Source organism: Nansenia antarctica (genome assembly GCF_963989245.1).
Source record: "Nansenia antarctica genome assembly, chromosome: 2".
Lineage (NCBI taxonomy): Eukaryota > Metazoa > Chordata > Actinopteri > Argentiniformes > Microstomatidae > Nansenia > Nansenia antarctica.
In genome coordinates, this window is record NC_137675.1 from 78,307,960 (window position 1) to 78,332,585 (window position 24,626).

At 47.2% G+C, this 24,626-nt stretch overlaps 2 protein-coding genes across 2 annotated transcripts; one reads left to right on the forward strand and one right to left on the reverse strand.

The window, feature by feature from the left end:
- Window positions 1-1,360: 1,360 nt before the first annotated feature.
- LOC308150672 (uncharacterized protein) lies at window positions 1,361-20,278 on the forward strand (the record flags this gene model as incomplete). The annotated part of the gene is made up of 9 exons (XM_080523477.1): window positions 1,361-1,369; window positions 1,549-1,906; window positions 2,095-2,250; window positions 3,127-3,264; window positions 6,134-6,337; window positions 14,319-14,421; window positions 14,772-14,931; window positions 16,030-16,187; window positions 20,209-20,278. 9 exons carry the CDS (start codon window positions 1,361-1,363, stop codon window positions 20,276-20,278), a joined length of 1,356 nt encoding a protein of 451 aa, XP_080379603.1.
- A 2,460-nt stretch (window positions 20,279-22,738) lies between these two features.
- Window positions 22,739-24,129, reverse strand: LOC308151035 (CMP-N-acetylneuraminate-beta-galactosamide-alpha-2,3-sialyltransferase 2-like; the record flags this gene model as incomplete). The annotated part of the gene is made up of 1 exon (XM_080523845.1): window positions 22,739-24,129. One exon carries the CDS (start codon window positions 24,127-24,129, stop codon window positions 23,062-23,064), a length of 1,068 nt encoding a protein of 355 aa, XP_080379971.1. The 3' UTR covers window positions 22,739-23,061.
- Between the last annotated feature and the right edge of the window lie 497 nt (window positions 24,130-24,626).

Sequence of the window (24,626 nt, forward strand, 5' to 3'; positions counted from 1 at the left end):
TACTGAAAAAGTATTTGGGATTTATCAAAAAACACATCCCAACATATACAGTACCATTTGGTATATGATAACAGGATAGAATGGAGTCTCGCCAGCCAATGAGGGGGCTCTTCACGAGTGCTTCGCCAACCAATCAGGTAGCGGTATTGCCCTACCTTCCCCTACCATCCCCTACCATCCCCTACCATCCTAGGTTCAGCAAATCCGCCAACAGTAAGTCAACATCCTCCCGCTCCATCCCCACAGCCAGCCTGTCCTCGAGCGGTAAATGGGGTATGGGGAAGGCAGGGCAATACCGCTACCTGATTGGTTGGCGAAAAACATGTTTATTGACTGGGCAACACAGTGTAAATACAGAGTTCAAGTTTAAACAACTCCTAAAGTTCTGACATGTATTTGTGGGTATACAATGTGACAAATTGAATGTTAACAAGCTGGTTATTATCAGAATAAACAGCCTGGTCTCACACATCACACATAGAGATTACAGGGACAGTCTAACCCTAACCCTAACCTTAACCCTAACCCTAACCACACTGTGTTGCCCAGTCAATAAACATGTTTTTCGCCAACCAATCAGGTAGCGGTATTGCCCTGCCTTCCCCATACCATCCTAGGTTTCGCAAATTCGCGAGCGGGACAGAGGATTCTGCTCTGACTAGTCGCCTAGCAACGGCCCCTCAACAAGCCACGGAGTCACGTTCAGTTCACGTTCAAACCAACTTCCAACCGTCGTTCATTCAGGTGGGTTAAACAAAATGTAAACGCCATAATACTGTTGGTTCAAATGTCATATATTAATGAACAAGTTCATGTCATGTTCTGTCAGTACAAACATGTTCTAATTAAATGTTATTTTAGTGAAAAACCGGACCTAACGTCACTCGCGATTGTGAAGCTAACTGTAACAAGCTAGTTAGCGAATGTTAAAGGGTACAACAGCTAGTTTAATGTCAACCATGTCTCTATTCTCAATCATTTCTGTAATAATTTGTGTGTGAGTAAGTTATATGTGTGTGCAAGCATGTTTTTTATATTGTCAATCGTCTCACTTGTAATAGGTGAGCTGTAACACAAATATGCCAGTGAGAAAAAGTTTCTCACACACACACACACACACACACATACACACACACACACACACACACACACACACACACATACACACACATACATACACACATAGTTGGTATGTTTAAAGTGTTGTTTTGTAGCTTGTTCTTGGTGCTTGTAACAGGGGAGGCTGGTGGAGGTAGAAATAGCAGGATCATTGTAACGCACTTGTTTTTTTATTTGAGTGACATGTCTCTCTCTCCCTCAGGCACATGTTAAGAAGGTGAAGCGTAGATTGGATGCAGCCATGAACTACGTGAGGCTGCCTGTTTAACTTTCAAAGACTGCACCTCGAAAAAGACAAACCTATAGTTAGTTTATTAGATTAAGGAAATGCTGAGAATGTTTCAGGTAGAATTTTAGGGCTATTGCACAGAAGGGACACAGCTCAACTGTCGATCATTACTAAGCCCCATCTGTGTTGTTGGGCAACAGGATATCCTGTGTAAGAACCAATTAATAAAAACGTCCTTGTTGTTACCCAATCAGTACTCGGCAGCACCTGCCCCCAAGCCCCCTGGCCCTCCCCCCACCGCCCCAAAGCCCGCCCTCTCCTTCCTCCCACCCCCAGAGATGGGAGACAAGCCCTCCCCCCCCCCCTGGGCAGAGGAGCTCAAAGCCAGAGCCACAAACCAACAGGCCAACCACAACCCTGCAGCATCCGCTCCGGCCCTTGTCGCGCAGCAGCCCGCTAAGGGCCCGGCCGTGGCCCCTAAGGGCGGTCTCCCCCCCGTCAGTCCAAGTGGGACCAGTTTCGGGGTCCGAGCGGTCACCACGGCGCCCAAACGACGAGGTTAATTGCAACATTGTAACATATTGTAAATAACAAAATATAAATATATTTTTATATATACTGTATATCACATGATATATTTATATCACACACACCTCCACCCCCCTGTCGCCATAAAGTTGACACCCCTGATTGTCATAATTGGCATTGGTATAATTGGCTCTCTGGTGCTTGTGCGTGGTCATCAGCTGCAGGAAACCTGGCCAAGCTCCTGGACCTGAGTGACAATCGGACCTCATTGGACCTGAGTGACCTGAGTGAGGTCATCTGGCCTGAGATCTGCAGACTGAGGTCTCTACGGCGCCTGACGCTGGTCAACAACGAGCTCAAATTCCTTCCTCCAGGTATAACATCTCACTAAGAGTTTTATCTGTCTCCTCTCTCTCTCTCTCTCTCTCTCTCTCTCTCTCTCTCTCTCTCTCTCTCTCTCTCTCTCTCTCTCTCTCTCTCTCTCTCTCTCTCTCTCTCTCTCTCTCTCTCTCTCTCTCTCTCTCTCTCTCTCTTTCTCACTCTCTCTCTCTCTCTCTGTCTCTCTCTCTCTCTCTCACTCTCTCTCTCTCTCTCTCTCTCTCTCTCTCTCTCTCTCTCTCCCCTCTCTCTCTCTCTCTCTCTCTCTCTCTCTCTCTCTCTCTTTCTCACACACACACACCCACAGTGACTACTACAATGTGTTCAATCCCAAGTACAAAGTGTTGGCAGCAGGGACTGTAAGGATGAGGTTACAGTATAGCTCTATGCAGCAGTGTCACATATTCAAGCAAGGCCTGTACCAAGACACCTCACTAAAGCTCTGGAGGGTGGCTTCCTCCTGTTGATTGTCCGGGCCCAATGAAGACAGTGAGTATCTGTTTGTGGAAGCTTTAGCCTGGGTCCACAGACAGACTCAGTCCCCCCCTCGGCCCCAGCCACTGTCAGACAGGGCTATTTCTGGGCTGTAGTGTGTCTGTGACTGGGGCTGGCGGTGACCAGCGGCCCTCCTCAGCAAATCCAGACCTGTCTTCTAGCTGCCAACATCTTCCCGCCGCTAATTAAGACTTGGAACCCCCCAAAAGAGGTAGAAACAACAGGTCGGGGGGGTTGAAACATTTTTATATATATATCACATGATATATTTATATCACACACACCTCCACCCCCCTGTCGCCATAAAGTTGACACCCCTGATTGTCATAATTGGCATTGGTATAATTGGCTCTCTGGTGCTTGTGTGTGATCATCAGCTATAGGAAACCTGGCCAAGCTCCAGTTTTTGGACCTGAGTGACAACGCTCTGCAGGTCATCTGTCCTGAGATCGGCAGACTGAGGTCTCTACGGTACCTGAGCCTGGCCAACAACGAGCTCAAATTCCTTCCTCCAGGTATAACATCTCACGCTGATTTTCGCTGATTTTCTTTCCAGTGCACTTTCAAGCTTTGAATCTCCCGTTCTACCACATCACAAAGGTGTTATATTGGATACAGATCCAGTGACTGGGAAGGCCACCACTGAAGAACACTGAACTCATTGTCATGTTCAGTGGCATTGGCATTCAAACGATGGTTGATTGGTATTAACAGGTCCAAAGTGTGCCAAGAAAACATTCCACACCATTACACCACCTGAATGAATAAGAAGGTGTATAGGTGTTCCTATGAAAGTGCTCGCTGAGTGTATATTGCTGTATCAGAGTGAAGATTTTCAATAAAACCATTCGGGGTAGGATTGTCTTCAGCGTAGACACTCAATTATCAGACGCACTGTAAATACTCGTCTTGACAACAGAGGGCGATAGAGGACTCAAGCCGGTGTGTAAGCACATGCTTGTTCTACCCCTTTGTCCAGTGCCACAGGAGAGCCTCTTTCTCCACCTGCTCTCTCTCTCTCTCTCTCTCTCTCTCTCTCTCTCTCTCTCTCTCTCTCTCTCTCTCTCTCTCTCTCTCTCTCTCTCTCTCTCTCTCTCTCTCTCTCTCTCTCAGAATCTGAATTGCTTTTATTACATCAATGTACAGGTACACAGAGTACAATTATTGGGTTCAGGTTCCTTCTACATTGGCATTGCAGCAGAATACAAGTTCAAATATAACCGCAAGCGGCAATGGGGCATGTTCCTACAGATATAACCATAAATGGGGTGAGATTGACAGACACAGGGTAGATCTACAGACAGGTTGTAGATTGACAGATAGGGGGTAGACCTACAGACAGGGGGGTAGACCACTCACCTAATATGGGCCAAGCTGAACTCATGATATACTAAGCTATGGATTCTTAATAGGACTAGATGTTAAAATCCCTAAATAATTAGCACAACAATTGACTGAGTGGAGTTGGAGATGTCCTCTTGGGTGGAGTGGAATTTGGCAATGATCACGTGGTGCCACCAGTACGACACATCTTCAGTTGTGGTCCTGAATATTATGAAGTAGCCTAGGACCACATGCCTGTAAGGTAGGTGTAGTCACCTAATTATGGCCTGATATACATAGGCTACTATGCTATGATGATAATATACACTAAGCGTAAATACGAAAATCCATTGTGGATTAACCTTCCCCAGTTGTATAGTTTATGTCAAGCATTTCACTACTTTCACTACTTGTGTTTACACTATAATCTGCCAGCCTAGCATAGTATGCCACCCCCATCTGACTGAATCAGGTAAAGCGGTCATGAGAAGATTAGTTTTAAAGTGCTATATTAGCATTAGCCTTAGCTTTTAGCCAAAATGGTCACATTTCAAAGGCCTGTTTTTTGAGTTATCTGAAATATCTCATATCTGATATTGAAATGCTTCGACATAGTAACACATTGTAGTGCCCTCTATTAGCCTGTCGACTGCCTTAAATATTGACGTAGCAGGGCAAAGCATTTGAAATCAAATAACATTATTTTTCTTTTTTTCCTTTTCATATCATTTTCTCAGATATCTTTAAACGGATCTCTTATCCTTTAACCCCCTATAGAGAGATGTGCACCACGCATGTTCATACAATTTCGGACCAATCTGACTTACGGTACAGTTAATTTTAAGTTTAGCCAAATTTTCCACCTGCAGAAAAATCCATCATGGCAGACTTTATGGGTTTTTGAGGCAAATATGTTCCCTATTAGGAAAGACATAATTATTTACCAAGTTTTATACATTTTCATACAACAGGGTAGAAATGGCAGCATTGTGAAGTTTTGTTATTAGAAGAAGATTTGTTATTATAGCGCCACCTATGGTTTAATCATGGACATTTATAGCATTTTTGGTCAGGGACTTTACCAAGCAGAGCAAAATCTATGAGAATTTGAAAATTCTTTCGACCGATCAGACTTACAGTTGATTTTAAGTGATTTTTTTATGCTCTCTAGTTGTGACATGCAAATTCATATCATTTTTGGTCAGGGACTTTTTGAGCTATTTGACCAAAGCAAGGAAAATAATAATAAGAAGTATACCACCAATAACAATACTGTTCCTACTACGTAGTAGTAGTAGGAACACTAATAATAGAATAAAGCAGGATATAAAAACAACAACATCACCAATCAACAATAGCAGCCAGAGCAGCAATAGTATCAGTAGCAATAGCAGCAGAATGCAAATCTTTGATTATCCTGAGGGCCTTTCTGACACACCGGTTGCTCTCGCTCTCCCTGTCTCTCTCTCTCTTTCTCTTTCTCTTTCGCTCTCTCTCTGTCTCTCTCTCTCTGGTCCTCATTAGTGTAGTTAATGAGCTGGAGACCTGCTCTTTATCTCTCTCCGTGGACACACTCTCCACAGGGGGGGTCCCATCACCCACCCTGTTAACTCACTCTGGGCTCAGGTTCCTATCACAATCACACAGAACACACCCTCTGACTGGCACACATGTTCCGCTGAGCGGCACAGCGTCTTTGTTCTCTCAACATTTGGGGAGTGGACGGCTGATCAACACGGGACCCCTATTTCAAGGGTTAGCACAGTACGTCCCTCAATCAGTGTGAGGTAGCTACTGTATAATGTGTGTGTGTGTGTGTGTGTGTGTGTGTGTGTGTGTGTGTGTGCTTGCGTGTGTTCATGTGTGCGTGTGTGTTTCCATGTGTGCGTACGTGTCTGTGTGTGTGTCCTTGTGTGTGTACTCATGCGTGTGTGTGTGTGTGTGTGTGTGTGTGTGTGCTTGCGTGCGTGCGTGTGTGTTTCCATGTGTGCGTACGTGTCTGTGTGTCTGTGTCCTCATGCGTGTGTGTGTGTGTGTGTGTGTGTGTGTGCTGGGTTGCAGAGATCGGGGACCTCCGGGACCTGGAGACCCTGAACGTGAGAGAGAACCTGCTGGCCTGCCTGCCGGAGCGGATGCACCAGTGCCAGTCCCTGCACTTTCTGATCCTGGACGACAACCACCTGAGGGGCTTCCCCCGCCAGCTCTGTCAGCTGCACCTCAACCAGCTCTCCATGTCCGACAACCGCCTGACCTCGCTGCCCCTGGGTGAGCCTCGCCTGGGGAACGGGTGGGTGGGTGGGTGGGGGGGGGGGTCAAACTGGGGATCAGGGGTCAAACTGCGGTCAGGGGTCAAACTGGAGTTCAGGGATCAAAGGTTTTAAAGGTAATTACACTACCGCTCTACAGTATGTCATCAGCAGCGGGGCGTAGGCGCTGTCGTACGTGGTCAGCAGTGAAGTGCCGGATTTCTCTTCCTGAACGGACACACTGTCCTATTCAGTTATATACCCTCCTCTCTCTCTACCTAAATCATGAAAACGGTGTCGGTGCTCAGGTTATGTGAGTAGCTTATTCATTTAGTATGAAAGCTAATGCAGTCACCTGAATGGCCTTTTATTTACAGTTCCACAGTCTGAAGGCATATTATCCATTATCTGGGGATTGGATCGTGAGGGGGCGGGTGGGGCGTCGCTTATTCCGTTTCAGGCACTTCATTGTGCCCCTACTTCCATTGACAACTTCTTTCCAATCGAGATGGCATGTACCACGATACGATTCAGATCTGTTATTCTATTCCCATATTGCCTGGCTTCATCACAGCTTCCGCCGGCCGGCCAGCCAGCCAGCCAGCTGGCCAGCAGGCGGGATGTGTTTTATTGTTCCTGATGATTCTGAAGCCAGTGGAAAGTCTTTGAAGGGAGGATACGCTGCAGAACAAAGGCCAGAGAGACGCTCCCGCACCTCCGACACGTCTTTTACTCTGTGCCAGGCATGTGGACGCCACTCCTCCTCACCTGGCCACCACAGAACCACAGAACCCCAGAACCCCAGAACCACAGCACCACAGAACCACAGCTCACACTGGACATTTAACCATTTTGTCCAAAATGGGACAAAATGGTTACATTAGAGATTACCGGGACAGTCTCCCTGGGGGGGTCATTTAGGGTTAAGTTCCTAGCACGGTGTTCCCATGTTCCCAGAACTGATGACCTTCTGATCACCAGTCCAACTCACTATCCTCTTGGCCACACCACTACTACCCCTCAGAGATAGACAGCTACTCATCCAAACACTTCAATGAAGAGAACTTCTCAGAGTGTTTGGAGATTTAAGATGATTGAGTATTAGCGGTTGGTGTAAAGGCTGTGCTTTGTAGATGATAAATGAATGGAGTCTCTCCATGTAAACCAACAGCAACAACCCCAGGGGTTCAAAACAGGAAGCGCTGGATTATTTGTATGCAGTTTGAGATCTTAATAGTCCCTGATCAATATAGCTGGTTTCCCTGCGGCACCCTTGTTTCTATAGTAACTCCCATTCGTCGACTTCTTCTGAAAGAATGCGACTGCCTCAGGGTAGGAGGAGTGAGACTCTTCTTCTCATCCTGGGGGGTTTCAAACTCTCAACAGCTTTAGCTCTCTCTCTCTCTCTCTCTCTCTCTCTCTGTGTGTGTGTATATGTGTGTGTGTGTGTGTGTGTGTATCTGTCTGTCTCATGTCTGTGTCTCCTCTCGAGAGCATTTAATTACAGAGTGCTGCCATAGGAGTGTGTGTGTGTGTGTGTTCATATTGATAGGGTTGATTGAATGTCACCTGTGAAACGTTGTGCTGTAATGAGTCATGGTGCTCCATTGATTACTTTGTCATGGGAGTTGATGCTGAAGGATACCCCCCCCCCAAGTTACACACCAACCACCCAGGCTTCTGTCTCCTCAGGTCAGCCACCGGGGGGTAACTCTGTGTTCTTCGGTTCTCTCTCTCTCTCTCTCTCTCTCTCTCTCTCTCTCTCTCTCTCTCTCTCTCTCTCTCTCTCTCTCTCTCTCTCTCTCTCTCTCTCTCTCTCTCTCTCTCTCTCTCTCTCTCTCTCTCTCTCTCTACTACAGAGTGATCTTTGTTTGCTAGGCTGCCATGTGCGTGGCATATGCTAATGTTGTGACGTCAGGGGTTCAGGCCCAGTCCCAGGCCAGGCTGTGTCTGCGGGGCCCATCCAGCCTCAGGCCACAGCCAGGCCCATCCAGACCCATCCAGGCCCAGCCTGACCCAGGGATCTGGTGTGCTCATCCCAGGTCCCGGGCCCTTTTGATCTGGGCCTTCTGGCTGGAACATGCATGCCTGCTGGTGGAAATGTGTCTGAATGCCCTTACACATTCATACATGTGTGTGAGTGCGTGTGTGTGTGTAGCCTGCACCAGAAGGAATCCTCTTACCTCACACACACCCAGAAGATCAGAAGCGTGTAGATAACCCGCTTTTCTGCTCTTGGTGCCTAGGCACACACAGTTGACATCAAGCTGGCACACAAGCAAAGACAAACACGTAGACACCCTTTGGCCGATACAGAACCGATATTTAATATCCTGAAATAAGCACCGTTACAATGGCTTAGTAATCTCTCCTCATTGACATAATAGCAGTCATTTGGAGAAGGGCTGCCGAAGTGTCTCCTTGCTTGCCACCTTTATGATGGATTGCCTGGCGTTGATCCTCACCTCCCCCTCCCCTCCCTCCCTCCCTCCCTACCCCCCTCCTCTCCCAGGCCCCATCCTTGCAACGTCACACCCCTGCTGAACCCTGTGGGCCCGGGATAATGGACTGAGCAGGGTAATTGCGGTAATGAAAGCGGTCGAGTGGTTGTTACCCCGGGGTGAAGATGCAGGTGTGATGAGCCCCCCAACTGTTCGGTGCTGAGAGGGAGCCTGGGGGGGGCCGGGGTGGGCTGGGTGAGGCGGGGGGCACCCTGCTCCTGGAGGAGGGTAATGAGCCTAGCATGCTAATAAGGGCGGGTGGGGGGTTGGGATGTAGATATGAGTGTTGGCAGAGTAGGCGTTAGGTGTGTGCGTGTGTGTGTGTGTGTGCGCGTGCGTGCGTGCGTGTGTGTGTGTGTGTGTGTGTGTTACCTCTCCTCTTCCTGGTTCGCCTCTCCCCCCCGCTCTGCCTTCCATCCTCCCATCTTCAAAGGCTCCCTCCCCTATCTCTACATCGTTGCCAGAGGAACAGTCAAGGATAACATCGACTCAGGTTTACATCAAGGGCAGAGTGTGGTGCCACAGTCAGCCGTGCATATTCTACTGCGCTAGCTAGCGTTGACGCTAATGTGAGAGCTAGCTCAGGTGGAAGGAGAGCCTGCTCCTCACGTGGACCTGCCATGTGCCTGACAGGAGACACTAGCAGTGTGTACTACTGTACTAGCAGTGTGTACTACTGTACTAGCAGTGTGTACTACGACTGTACTAGCAGTGTGTACTACGACTGTACTAGCAGTGTGTACTATGACTGTACTAGCAGTGTGTACTACGACTGTACTAGCAGTGTGTACTACGACTGTACTAGCAGTGTGTACTACTGTACTAGCAGTGTGTACTACGACTGTACTAGCAGTGTGTACTACTGTACTAGCAGTGTGTACTACTGTACTAGCAGTGTGTACTACTACTGTACTAGCAGTGTGTACCAGTGGCGGCTGGCCGATAGAGGGCGCTGGGGCGCCGCCCCCACCTTCACTTCCTAGTTCCCCACCTTCACTTCCTAGTTGCGATTTGTAAACTTTTTTTTTTAAATAAACATTGTTTATTCACAAAATGCGGCTGATATTCTGTCGGCGCCTATCAGCATTCATTAAAAATCCTCCAATACAATAAACATTTTATCTGTGTGTGTGTAGAATTCACTGTTAAAATACATAGGGGGAGGCGTCGGGGCGCCGGTCAATGCTATAGCAGCGCTCCAATTGGCTGTCTCCTATTTCTAGGCCGGGGCGCAAAAATGTGCGTCCTGAATATCCGGTTGTTAAGTCTGACGTCAAACGTGACGTTTTGCAATTTCCGGCTTTTACAAAAAAATAAAACAATGTGGTGGTCTGTAAACTGTGCAGAAATGAAATGGCCTATCACAGGAGTACATCTGCAATGAACGAGCACCTCAAGCGAAAGCATCCTGGAGCTCTTTGTGAAGACAGCCGCAAGATACCACCGTAAGTCAGCATTGTATTTCTGTTCACTTTTCCGGCCGTCTATGAGTGAAAAATGGATAGCTACTAGCTAATGTTACACAAGCAATGTAGCTCACCACAGTTTGTATGTCTTGTCTTCTGGTGTTAGTAATAATCAAAAAAAAAATATCTATTGCCTCTAAAATCACCACGAACAGAACGGCGGAGGTACGGGTAAACGTGCGCGTGCACGTGCAAAAAAAATCGTGCACGCGGGAAAAAAAATCGCACGAGCTGCGCGCGCGAAAGAGGACCCCCCCGCCACTAATGTGAAAAATCCTGGAGGAAACACTGCTGTGCCCCACCCAAAATGTTTAGCACCAGCCGCCACTGGTGTGTACTACGACTGTACTAGCAGTGTGTACTACGACTGTACTAGCAGTGTGTACTACGACTGTACTAGCAGTGTGTACTACTGTACTAGCAGTGTGTACTACGACTGTACTAGCAGTGTGTACTACGACTGTACTAGCAGTGTGTACTACTGTACTAGCAGTGTGTACTACTGACTGTACTAGCAGTGTGTACTACTGTACTAGCAGTGTGTACTACTGACTGTACTAGCAGTGTGTACTACTGTACTAGCAGTGTGTACTACGACTGTACTAGCAGTGTGTACGACTGTACTAGCAGTGTGTACTACGACTGTACTAGCAGTGTGTACTACGACTGTACTAGCAGTGTGTACTACTGTACTAGCAGTGTGTACTACGACTGTACTAGCAGTGTGTACTACGACTGTACTAGCAGTGTGTACTACTGTACTAGCAGTGTGTACTACTGTACTAGCAGTGTGTACTACGACTGTACTAGCAGTGTGTACTACGACTGTACTAGCAGTGTGTACTACGACTGTACTAGCAGTGTGTACTACGACTGTACTAGCAGTGTGTACTACTGTACTAGCAGTGTGTACTACTGACTGTACTAGCAGTGTGTACTACTGTACTAGCAGTGTGTACTACGACTGTACTAGCAGTGTGTACTACTGTACTAGCAGTGTGTACTACTGTACTAGCAGTGTGTACTACTGTACTAGCAGTGTGTACTACGACTGTACTAGCAGTGTGTACTACTGTACTAGCAGTGTGTACTACTGTACTAGCAGTGTGTACTACTGTACTAGCAGTGTGTACTACTGACTGACTGTAGAAGACCGCTCAGGAACCCTCACATCCAAAGGATCCATGGAACGTCTAGTCTGTGGTCCTCTGTGGCTCAGTTAGTAGAGCATGGCGCTAACAACGCTGAGGTTGTGGGTTCGATTCCCTCTGGGACCATATATGCTGAAGAACATGCACTCACTACAGTGGAAGTCATTTTGGATAAAAGTGTCAGCTAAGTGGCGTATGTCATAGAAGATAAGACCAGGGGAGGCTGGTGGAAGATACAAATTGGAGGACGGGGCTCATTGTAAATGAATGGAATGGTAAACACAAACATAGTCGTAGATACAGTCTTTACCATCCGTGACACAAACACGTGTTTGATACCGTTCCATACATTACAATGAGCCTCTAATCCTCTGATTTCTACCTCCCCCAGCCTCTTCTGGGGCCTCATTTATAAAGCTTTTCGTAGAACTGGCGTAAAAAGCTTGCCTACGTACGCAAAGCAAGAACATTTACGCACACCAACATTCGGGTTTATAAAACGGTGCGCACGCAAGCGGAATTTGCCGTGCGCAAGTTCCACGCCTGCTTCCCTTTATAAATCACAATCAACTCTAAATTTTACGCACATGAGTGAGCATCTTGTCCCACCCTTTTTAACGCCCGTAGTTGCCTAGAAATGGTCAGTGAAACACCTGACAGAACGGCGGGAAAAAAAAAGACATAAACTACGTAGTAGTAGTAGGAACACTAATGAAAATAGAGAATAAATTACAGTCATAAAATAACAATAATACTCATCAGTATTCATCACTAGTCGTCAACATCAGGGATGAAACAGGTGCAATATAAATCAGTCAAAACATCTACAACCAGACATACCTGCCTCCAAGTCATTTAGAACTACTTTAAATGCGTCCTGTGGGACAGGTCTCAGACTCAAGATTCAGGTAATTTTGCAGTTGTTTCCAAGCAGAGGGAGTAGCATTCTTAAATGCCCTTTTTCAAGTCTGTTCACTGGAGTGTGGTCCTGTGTATCCATTCTGTACATCTGGCACTGTGGCTGCCCTGGATATTACACTGACACAGCCCCGTGGGATTGGTCTCACAGTATTTAGAACCCATGACAGAGTGTCTCTCCAGGGAGAGATACAGTTAGGTCCATATATATTTGGACACAGACAGAATTTGTGTTATTTTAGCTGTTTACCAAAACATATTCCAGTTTCAGTTATATAATGAATATGGTCTTAAAAGGCAGACTCTCAGCTTTAGGGTAAGGGTATTCACATCCACATTGAAGGAAGGGTTTAGGAATTACAGCTCTTTAATATGTAGCTCCCTCTTTTTCAAGGGACCAAAAAGTAATTGGACAATTGACAAAAGCTGTTTCATGGGCCAGTGTGGGCTATTCCTTCATTATTTCGTTATCAATTAAGCAGGTAAAAGGTCTGAGTTGATTCCAAGTGTGGCATTTGCATTTGGAAGCTGTTGCTGTATATGCACGACATGCATTAATGGAGCTCTCAATGCAAGTGAAACAGGCCATCCTTAGGCTGCAAAACAACCAAAAAATTCGTCAGAGAGATAGCAGGGAACATTATTAGTGGCCAAATTAACAGTTTGGTACATTCTGAGAAAAAAAGAACGCAATGGTGAGCTCGGCACCACAAATAAGTCTGGACGTCCATGGAAGACAAGAGTGGTGGATGATCACAGGATCCTTTACATGGTAAAGGAAAACCCCTTCAACATCCAGCCATGTGAAGAACAGTCTCCAGGAGGTAGGCATATCATTATCAAAGTGTACCATAAAGGGAAGACTTCACATGAACAAATACAGAGGGTTCACCACAAGGTACAAGCCATTCATAAGCCAGATTACACTTTGCCAAAAAACATCTAAAAAAGCCAGCCCTGTTCTGGAAGAGCATTCTTTGGACAGATGAAACTAAGATCAACCTGTACCAGAATGATGTGAAGAAAAAAGTATGGAGAAGGCTTGGAACAGCTCATGATCCAATGCATACCACATCATCTGTAAAAAAAAACAATGGAGGCAGTGCGAAGACATGAGCATGCATGGCTTCCAATGGCACTGGGTCACTATTGTTTTTTGATGATGTGACAGAAGACAGAGGCAGACGGATGAATTCTGAAGTGTTTAGGGATATTCTGTCTGCTCAGATTCAGACAAATTCAGCAAAGTTGATTGGATGGCGCTTCACAATATGGATAGACAATGACCCAAAACATACTGCGTAAGCAACCCAGGAGTTTTTTAAGGCAAAGAAGTGGAATATACTGCAATGGCCGAGTCAATCACCTGATCTCAACCCGATCGAGCATGCATTTCACTTGCTGAAGACAAAACTAAAGGCAGAAAGACCCACGAACAAACAACAACTGAAGACTGCTGCAGTAAAGGCCTGACAAAGCATCACAAAGGAGGAAACCCAGCATTTGCTGATGTCCATGTGTTCCAGACTTCAGGCAGTCATTGCCTGCAAAGGATTCTCGACTAAGTATTAAAAATGAACATTTTATTTATGCTTATGTTCATTTGTCCAATTACTTTTGAGCTCCTGAAAATAGGGGGCTGTGTATAAAAATGGTTGCAATTCCTAAACGTTTCATACAATATTTTTGTACAACCCCTTGAATTAAAGCTGAAAGTCTGCACTTCAATTACATCTGGATTGTTTCATTTCAAATCCATTGTGGTGGCGTACAGAGCCAAAATTATGGAAATTGTGTCACTGTCCAAATATTTAAGGACCTAACTATAGATGCTGGACATGGCTCACAGATAACTGACTGATGACGTGTCTGTGTCTGTGTCTGTGTCTGTGTCTGTGTGTGTGTGTGTGTGTGTGTGTGTGTGTGTGTGTGTGTGTGTGTGTGTCTCTATAACTCCCTCTCAGACTTGGGTCGTTCGCGGGAGCTGCAGTATGTCTACCTCGAGAACAACGTCCACCTCAAAGGCCTTCCGTCATACATCTACAACAAAGAATTCCGCTGCTGGGGGTAAGACACTGCCCTGTTCTGTACCACCAATCTGTTACTGTACATGATGTCATTCTGCTCTGCGCAGTGATATGCGACTTTTTATTATTTCTATGCCTTGTATACTCTTTGTTGTCTATTCGCTTTCCTTTATATATTATATCTATTTTATGTAAAGCACTTTGAATTGCCTCTGTGTATGAAAATGTGCTTTACAAATGAACTTGCCTTGCCTACATGTAGCCTGCTCATAGCTATAGCTTAATACTCTCTTTGATGTTCTCTGCATGTAATGGATGAATGCATACATTTTAAATGAATGTTCTCCAGTCGTGCAGGTAGTGAATGCTGTGTGTTGACTCTCTGTGCAGGTGTGGTTATTCGCAGGTCTCTGACGGTAGGCTGCTCTCCGAGGTCACTGTGCCTCTACCTGTCGAGGTCAATTCCATAGGCTCAGAGGCAGAGCGCGTGGTCCCCCTGGAGGAGCTCGCCATGAGGGCCCTCTATGGCATATACCGCCAGCCCCTCAAGGCTGAGGAGAGGGAGCATAGACATGGAGGTTTGTTCCCCCCCCCCCCCCCCACACACACACACACACCCACACCCCCAGACACACAGATACACGCACATGCACATGCACACACACACACACACACACACACACACACACACACACACACACACACACAGCTCCATGTGTTTCACACATAAAATAAAACACCTGCGCCACAGTGCTGGGTTACAGTACATTAATTCCACCTCTGTGGTTATTAATTAGGAGTAAAAGTGATGATGATGCTGTGTTATTCCGCTTCAGGCCTGATCCACTACACCGTGAACAACTCTTTAACATACAGCAGCCTTTCTTCTGACACACACCTTTTCGGGTGTAATAAAGATCGCAAACCGTCTCATTACACCTCCTTTGAAGAAGCCTCTGTAGAAGATTCACACTCGCTCGGTTTTCCACTTCACCGATGTTCCAAAGATGTTTTGCGCAAATAGGTCAAACGGCACACTCTCTCTGTGATAATGGATTCATCAGATGGTGTTGAGTTGACTCTCTTAGTTTTATACAACCTTTGTAGTTGCAAGCAACCAGGCACATAAAGAAGATGAGTCTGCTGGTGAAGGCATTGAGAGGAAGCCCCACTGTGACCACAGGAATTATTGTAATGCTATTGTCTGTCTAAAACCAATAGCACGCAAGCGGGCTAATTTAGAAGCATGACTCCACTGTCTGCCTGTCAGCCCTGTGCCCAACACACACTTGTTTCGGCAACAGCATGAAGTAGTTCTCATTCTGATTGTCTGATTCTGTGCTTCGTGCTGTTGCAGACACAAGTGTCAGGAGGGGAGGGTCACATTTGGGTAAAGGTCTTTGCTTCTTGTCCCCTTTCTCTCCCTCTACACTTTCTTTTACCCTTTCTTTTTTATCTTTCCGAACAACAATGTTATTAATACTGCATTAAGATATCAAAGGCTTTTCTCTCTCTCTCTCTCTCTGTCTCTCTCTCTCTCTGTGTCTCTCTCTCTCGCTCTTTCTCTCTCTCTCTCTCTCTCTCTCTCTCTCTCTCTCTCTCTCCCTCTCTCTTTCCAACCCCCCCCCAACCCCTCCCCTCTGCAGAGCCGAGTCTCCTGCCGCCCTTCCTGTTACCCAGGAGCCTCCTGGACCTCCTGCAGTGCCCCCTGGGTCACTGCCATCGCTGTAGCCAGCCCATGTTTACCATCGTCTACCCCAAGTTCTTCCCCCTGAGAGAGACCGCCCTGGCCGCCCTGCACCGCAGGTAACTAGACCCCCCTAGAGGGACACGGCTTACAGTCAACAGTAGACACACACACACACACACATATATATATACTCACACACACACACACACACCACCCCTCTTCTCTACCTTCATCCCTCCTCTCTACCTCCACCTACTCCACCCTTCCTCTCTACCTCCACCCACTCCACCACTCCAACCGGTTGAGGTGGCTCATTTTCCCAATCCGTCACTGCGCTCGCACCATTGTTCTCCCCTGTCACCCTGCGTTTGTTGTGGAACCCCCCCCGCCGTCCACCCTCCCGCGGCCCCCACTCAGACACCCGCGTGCCCAGGTACTCCAGACGTGTTAAGCCACCGCCATTAACACCACGGAGAAACACGCGTCGCATCCAGACAGGCCGCAATTAGCGCAGTCCTTACGAGACGGGAGGGAGGAAAAAAGAAAGGTCTAATAAGCAGTGAAGTACCCCCCCGCCAGTACACACACACACACACACACACACACACACACACACACACACACACACACACAGACACCCTCTCCTCCAGAGCTCCCTGTCCTTGCCCATGCTGGCGCTGAGTGCAGGTCTCCTCTCCTCCCTGCTTAGGTAGTGTTAGGCTGGTCTAGCCCCCCCCCCCCCCCTCCCCTCCCCCCAGCTGGTGGAGCTCCCCATGCTGGCACTATGTGCAGGTTTGCATGGACAGGCAGGCTAATTGAAAGGGAAGGCTGCTCTCCTTGATTCCCTTTGACAGGCCTGCTTTGCCAGGGGAAGCTTTGCTGCACTGCCACCCTCTGTGAGTTTGTACAGCGTCCCACTGTGTGTGTGTGTGTGTGTGTGTTTGTGTGTGTGTACTGTGTGTGTACTGTGTGTGTACTGTGTGTGTACTGTGTGTGTACTGTGTGTGTGTGTGTGTGTGTGTGTGTGTGTGTGTGTGTGTGTGCGGGCGTGAGCCTGTATGAGTGCCCATGAAACAGACCTCTGTGAAATGCTAGTCCATGTTGAGATTGGAGGCGCTCCATAGGCAACTGGATGACTTTGACACAGGAAAAGCAACTCCGACCTGCTGTTTGGTGCCCGGGTTGTACTGCAACACAGATGGCTAAAGTAGACAGTTGTCCTCTGCCACTAACTATGAAGTTAGAAGCCATCAGGCAGGTGGCCCTGTCCAAAGTTCAGCACCTCTTCTCCAATGTCCACATCCCCCAGAAAGTGCTGTGTGAAATGAACAACAAGACTGTGAGCGTAGTGCGCAGGTGGCTTGGACTCAATTCACACAGCACCCGTGACATCATCTTTCATCCCCAGTGGGAGGGAGGGCTAGGGGTCCCCAATGTAGAATGGATCTACACCAGCATGAGAATTTCCCATCTTCTCAGGATGCTTAACAACGACGACAAGGACGTCAGGGAGCTGGCCCGCTCCTCCATGTTCCTGGACCTGAGGAGAAGGAAGGTCCCAGTTGCCAGGGGGGCGGAGCCCCACTTCCTTGGGTTCAAGAGGAAACCCAGCGGAAAATTGGACACTCATTCCGCTGGTTTTGGAGTTTGGTCTGATTGGCCAGACCTGAATGACCTCTGTGTCCGAGCCGGGGTGTCCCTGGAGTGGGTGCGGTCTGACTCTGAGACTGTTCGGGTCTCAGAGAACTGTATATCTGACCCTCTCACACAGGTCAGGGCAACAGCCTCCTTTGCTGGACAGAGCCACCAGCTAACATCTAGAGGGGCCAGACGGACTCTCATGGACCTTCATCAACATCAACAACAACAACACTGGACTGCTCTGAAACTCCAGGGAAAACTGGCATGTCTTCCCACAGCTGATCACTCTGTTTCCCACTCTTTTCTAAAAAAATACTGCACTCGATGAGGACATTGTCATATTCACAACCAAGGCCAGATTACAAGTCCTTCCTACCAGACTCAACCTCTCTATTTGGTTTCCTTCCACTCAGGTTCCTCATTGCTTGCACCACACCACAGAACAGGTTACAGAAACACTATCACATATCTTGAATGGCTGTTATGTTTACAAAGGAATGTATATAGCACGTCATGACAGAATTGTGAGCCTTATAGTAAAGGACATATCACTCCACTTCCCAGTCACAGTGAAAATGTATACACATGCTTGTGTCAATGCATCTATGTTCAATTTCTGTAATGACCAATGTCACTTTTCACAGTTGTCTGCTAACACACCAGATGTTATTGTTGTTGATGAAGAGTCCAGAGAGGTGTCTGTATTAGAGGTAGCGTGCACCTTTGATATAAGCCTAGAGGAAGCCTTCATGACTAAGGTCATGAAATACCAGCAGCTTGTAGATACCATCTCAGAGCTAGGCTATAGGTGTACGCTATTAGTCTTTATATTTGGCAGCCTTGGACATGTGCACAGATTGGTTGTCAGAGGACTACGTCTACTGGGAATGTCCAAGGGAGAAGCAAAAAGGCTCAGCAAGTATTGCTCTGTCTCTGCGATTATTGGCAGCCGCCATATATGGCGGAGACGGTGTTACTTGTACCCGTGAGTCTTGTCCTGTTGTATGTGAAAGACATTGTCCATGTCTGTTTGTGAATGCATCCCATCTGTGCCTTCAGTATTTGTGTCCCTGTATACTTGTCTCTATGTGGACATAAATAAATGATTAAAATGTGTGTGTGCGGGCGTGAGCCTGTATGAGTGCCCATGAAACAGACCTCTGTGAAATGCTAGTCCATGTTGAGATTGGAGGCGCTCCATAGGCAACTGGATGACTTTGACACAGGAAAAGCAACTCCGACCTGCTGTTTGGTGCCCGGGTTGTACTGCAACACAGATGGCTAAAGGACCACTACTACAGTTGTGATTCAGTGTCCATTCAGTGTAGTTTCCCCCACCCTCAGCACTAGTGTCTCAGCACTAGCGCCTCTCGTCTTAGCCCTCTCTAAGCTGGCGCCACAGGGGTTAAGACCTACCAGGGAGTCCCACAAAAACACCCTGGCATCCCGGCCGCACGCTATTTCACACATGCCAGCCTGTCTCAGCACTGATGTCGTCTACCACGTCAACCCAGGAAGATAATCACTCTCTGTTGGCAAGGCAATCCTCTGGCCTGTCACATACCTTCAGAGGCCTAGCTGTCACTAAGCCAGTGTGTGTGTGTAGTAGAGAGAGACGGAGAGAAATGGAGAGAGAGGGAGAGAGAGAGAGAGAGAGAGAGAGAGAGAGGAGAGAGGGAGAGAGAGAGCGTGTGTTAGTGTGTGTGTGAGAGAGAGAGAGAGAGGGGGAGAGAAGGAGGGATGGGGGGAGAGGAGAGAAAGGGAGAGAGAGGGGGGGGGAGAGAGAGTTAGTGTGTGTTAGTGTGAGAGAGAGAGAGAGAGAGAGAGAGTGTGTGTTACTGTGAGAGAGAGAGAGAGAGAGAGAGAGAGAGTGTGTGTTAGTGTCAGCGTGGTTGGCAGGGCCTGAGTCTGTGGTGTATAATCAGTGCGTACAGGCTTGGCGAAGGCTCCTGCTGTGTGTGAGTGGACAGGACAGGACGTGGGTGGGCGGGAGACTGCAGACAGTAATTTATGGGGCTGTCTAATTGACTAAATGACACTTGGAGATGGAGTGCAGAGGTGATTAGAGCAGGATCCTTTAAGAACCAGGCCACAGCTGCTGCAGCTGACCTGGGAGACAGCAGGGCCATAGTCAAGTAGCCAAGCACACGGTGGCCACCTCAGACACAGTACTCATTATAGCTGTCATAAACACACACACACTCACTCTGTCACACACACATACGCACAGACTCTCACACTCACACTCACACTCACACTCACACACACTCACACACACACACACACACACACACACACACATATACACTCTCACTCTCTCTCTCACACACACACACACACACACACACACTCTCTCTCTCTCACTCTCTCTCACACACACACACACACACACACACACACACACACACACACACACACACTCACCATAGTGTTTCACATGTGTTTTCATCTGAGCCCCTCCCTCATCTCTGGTGTGTTCCTCCTCCGTCTCCTCAGGACCCCAGTGAGCTTCGTGGCCTACTGCTGCTCCAGTCAGTGTGTACGGACGTTTGACCTCCAGGGATGACCCCTCATGGTACCCATGCCCCACACACACACACACACACACACACACACACACACACACACACACACACTGACAGATTGACACAAGCACACACACACACACACACACAGACACATACACACACACACATACACACACACACAAGCCCCCCCCCCCTCTTACTTCCACTCACCCCCCATCAGCTTCTGCTCTGATCTCTTGGACCTGGATTACTGGATGAAGGACTGTGGGAGTCCTCCAACAGACCACGATTCCCTGTTCCTGTGTGCCTGTGGACTGAGACCTGAGGACCTGAGTGTTACGATGGGATAATGTATTTGGACCCAGGTGCAGAGTAGAACAGAGTAGACGGATGCAGGAGTATAATTAAAAATAAAGGTACTCTTTATTTTGAGCAAACAGGAATTAATAATAACCGCACAGTAAGCGGTGAAACAAAAGAGGAGAAACGCCAAAGTGCATCCTGGGCCTCACTCTCTGTTTCCTGTTGGAGTCTGTTTCTGTTGGGGGGGTGGGAAACCAGCAAACTGACCAGCAAAGCCATGTTGAATTTTTTATTTTTTTATTTTTTTATTTTATTGGTCAAAATGCTTTTATACTAAAACAACAACTCCATAGTTGGATCATAGTCAACTGAACATACATACATACACACACACACACACACACACACACACATACAGTAACTGTGTTCCACATACACGCTCTCTCTGCTCCACAATGACACGTTCAGATACATCACACAGGGTTACACATTGTCACGGTGAGCATCAAGATCTTTCAACACAAAGCACATAGTATGAAAGTGCATCGAGTAACAAGGATGAGAACCATTCAAAAAATAATGTTCTCTGTCACATTTGCTTTAATAAGGTATCTTCATGTAATTGAATAGTATTCCTGTATTTAAATGTATATGTGTGTGTTTGAGTGCGAGTTGTCCTAGTCTTTGGGGGTCATACATTGGTCCAACAGTATTGATACTTAAACTAGAGTCCTATCATTTTGATAGATTCCATGGCACAGAGGTTGATGGCGTTTAACTGTCCACCGTTCCAAGTGATTGATTTTTCTACTGATTTGCACAATGAAATGCCTGAGGTTAGCTAGAGAATAGTTCTTCTGTATGTGACTGATGTTATCTGTTGCAGAGATTTAAGAAGAGTGGTTTCATTTTTGGTATTTTCTTAAGCCACATTAGGTAAGCAGACAGTGGTTTATTATTCGTATTTATAAAATAACATGACATTTTAGCATTACCAATGCCTTCATGGATTCTGATGTTTTATTGGTAGTATTGTATAGGTAGCTGATTACTACACAATTGATAGGTTAGGTTTGTTAGGTTTTACTCCAAATAGGAGGCAACTGTGAAACAAGCTTCTTCTACAGTATGTTTGTTAGATAGCAATGACAAAATTGTTATTATGATTATTAAAGCTGCATTATCTCCTAACTGGTTGGTTTGGGCTTTTGGTTTTATTTGAATGTTAAAGGGTGAGAATTAATCCATCACAGTGCTCTTAGATTAATCATAAACTCATACTGACTCAATTAGAATGTTTGACACTGAGCAAAAGCAATGTCCAGAGTGTCATACAAAGTGTCCTACATTCACATAAAAATAGTGATTAAAAACTCTCCCACAAGGAACATAACTGGAATCTCCATATTATCAGAGCCCTTTAAGGGTTATCCATCTTTGTATATCAAATACGTGTAACCCTCCCACCCCACCCCCAAATGTGTATTTTTGCCAAAATGGTTACTTTTACTTTTGGGAAGGATTAAAGGGACCTTTCTGACCAGCGTCCCATTGACAGCTCTGCTAGGTCAAAAAACTGACCTGAACCCCATGTTTACCAATTCTGAAATTAAATATAGTTTTTCTGGTCAGTCAGGTACCCTTAGTTTTCTCCCCATACTATATATAATATTTTGACAAAATGTTTTAAAACATTAAGATACAATTCATTTAAATGTAACAATGGACAGCATAACTGGGTAATTTCCTTCCAAATACAAATAAACGTGATTGTGAAAGCAATCATGGTGTAGAGTAAAATGGAATACAGCATACAACTTTCGAGAAGAGACGACATTAAAACTGTTAAAAGTGTTGACTTGAAACATTGCCCTAGTCAGTCCTCGTAAAAAAAAAAAAAGTACAAATGATTGTGGTTCTATCCCCTCTCAACAGAGTTTCTCTACGCCTTATGATGCTGATAACACAGGCTTCTTCAGTATAAGGCTCTACGGTGTGTTGCAGCAACGTCACGTTCAGAACAGGGAAGGAAATCAATAAAGTGGACTCAGCTTCAGAAACTTCACATCCTTCCTTCAACATGTTCTCCTTCCCCCGTAAATGTCTTTGACCTATTAGTGGATGCAGTTGAAGGGGGTCCACATACTATGTGCATGCTCAAAGTACATCATCTGAATTGCACATTTGGTCTGAGGACTCTGTGTATCTGGTTTTGGTTATATGTTTAGCTCACAGTGGTAGTTGCAGAGAGCAAGGGCGTATCACAGGTTTAAAATGTCCCTCTGTGGCCTCCGTATGTCCACAGCTCCCAGGCCTCTCACAGCTTGGGCCCTGTCCACCATACAACTCAGGTCAGGTTTGTGTTACATTGCAGTTGCACATCCCCAGATTAGAAGATTGCCGTATCATGCGTGTTTCGTTTCCTATGTTTTCAATATACTTCTCCAGGCGTTGAGAGATCTGTGAGATTATCTGTGCAGCGGGACTGCAATGTAAATGACCTGGGATGGTCTCAGTCTCATCTGCCATGCAGGGCGATCTTGCCCTCAGAGTCCAGCATGCGGATGATCTGCGTCTCAAAGTCAGCGTTGTGCACCCCGGTCTTCCGGAAGGCCCCAGCATATTTGTTTTCTTCCCAGTAGTGGTGCCAGTTCCCCTGCTGGTCTGCCCCGTAACCAAACACAGACACCTCATCACAGATGTGGAGAGCGAAGATGATGGTCAGCATGCCAGTGGACGGGTATCTGCCGTGACGCTCTGTCCAGCGCTCGTGGGTGTACTTAAAGAACGCTGGATTCACCACTATTACCTTGTCTTTGTCAGCTTGTACTCGGTCTTTCACCCTCATATATGTAGTTTTGATCTCTCCCGTGGACAGAGCGCTGGCCAGCCACTGCAGGTCACGGAGTTTGAAAGGCAGCAGGACCATGTGGACCCCAGGAGCGATGTCCACGGCACTCTCAGGGTACATGAAGTGGTGGGTCGTTTTGTTCCCTACGTCCCCCTCGAACCCGGCGGTAGTGGCCTTGTTCATCCGTATGACACTGGTGTGAGAGTCTATCAGTGGGCCGTTGTGTGACCCCAACAGGTTCCCAGAGTTCCCCACCACGGCACAAGTCCTGCACTGGCCTGGTCTGGGTCGCACATCCATGGCAGGGGGAGAGATGACCTGGAACAACTTCTCAGTCACGTCCTCTATCGTATGATCGTCGTTAGAACGCTGCAAAGCCAGCCACCACTTCAGTGCGAGGGGGTCCATGTTGTTGTCTTTGTCTGAGAGGAAGGGTTGCTGCTGGGGGTCGTAGTGCTGGCCGAACCACTCCGAGGTCCCCGTGTTCGCTACACACGACTTACATCCGCAAACCTTGGTGCCCGGGCTGGGCAGCGCCGTGCTGGGTGGGCGTGGCGCTTGCGTCGGGTCGGCGCCGGGCCCTGGCACAGTCCTGGTGGTGGCGTGGCCCTCCGTCAGAGACAGAGACAGAGACAGAGACAGGATGCTGCCCTTCTGGATGGTGTGGGTGGCGATCATGACGAAGAGGATGCCTCCGAACACCGCCATCAGGCACAACTTCTTCTTGAAGAGCATGGTTGTTGGGACAACAGAACTGCCCAGTGGCAGAGCCAGGGACCCAGGGTTTCAGTGGTAAGAGTTGAGAGGCTTGTTGCAGTATTTCAAGTATACCCTCAGGAGTCACGCCGGACACAGAAGCAGCCTAATCTAATACATACTGTCGGGCCTCTTCCTTCTAAATGTACACCTCGCCTCTGTTCCAGCCAGAGGTTAAGGGAGACTTCTGAACTCACAGAACTTCACTGTACAAGAAAAGGATACCTGAGTTTCTGTTAGCAGAGCTGTCCCCAGTCCAGTTGGATCCTATGTGGCCATGCTGGTCTGCTCACGCAATAATGACTGACTATGGCTACGAGAGGAGAGTGCTCCCAGGAGAGAGTCTGCCTGACTCTGCTCAAGGCCATAGGCAAGGAAATGAAAAAGGCAGGAGGGGGGGGAAAAAACAGCCTTTGATTTCTTAACTTCCTGTCAGGCCAAATTAAGGGCTGTCATTGGTGGAACGTCCTCATGTT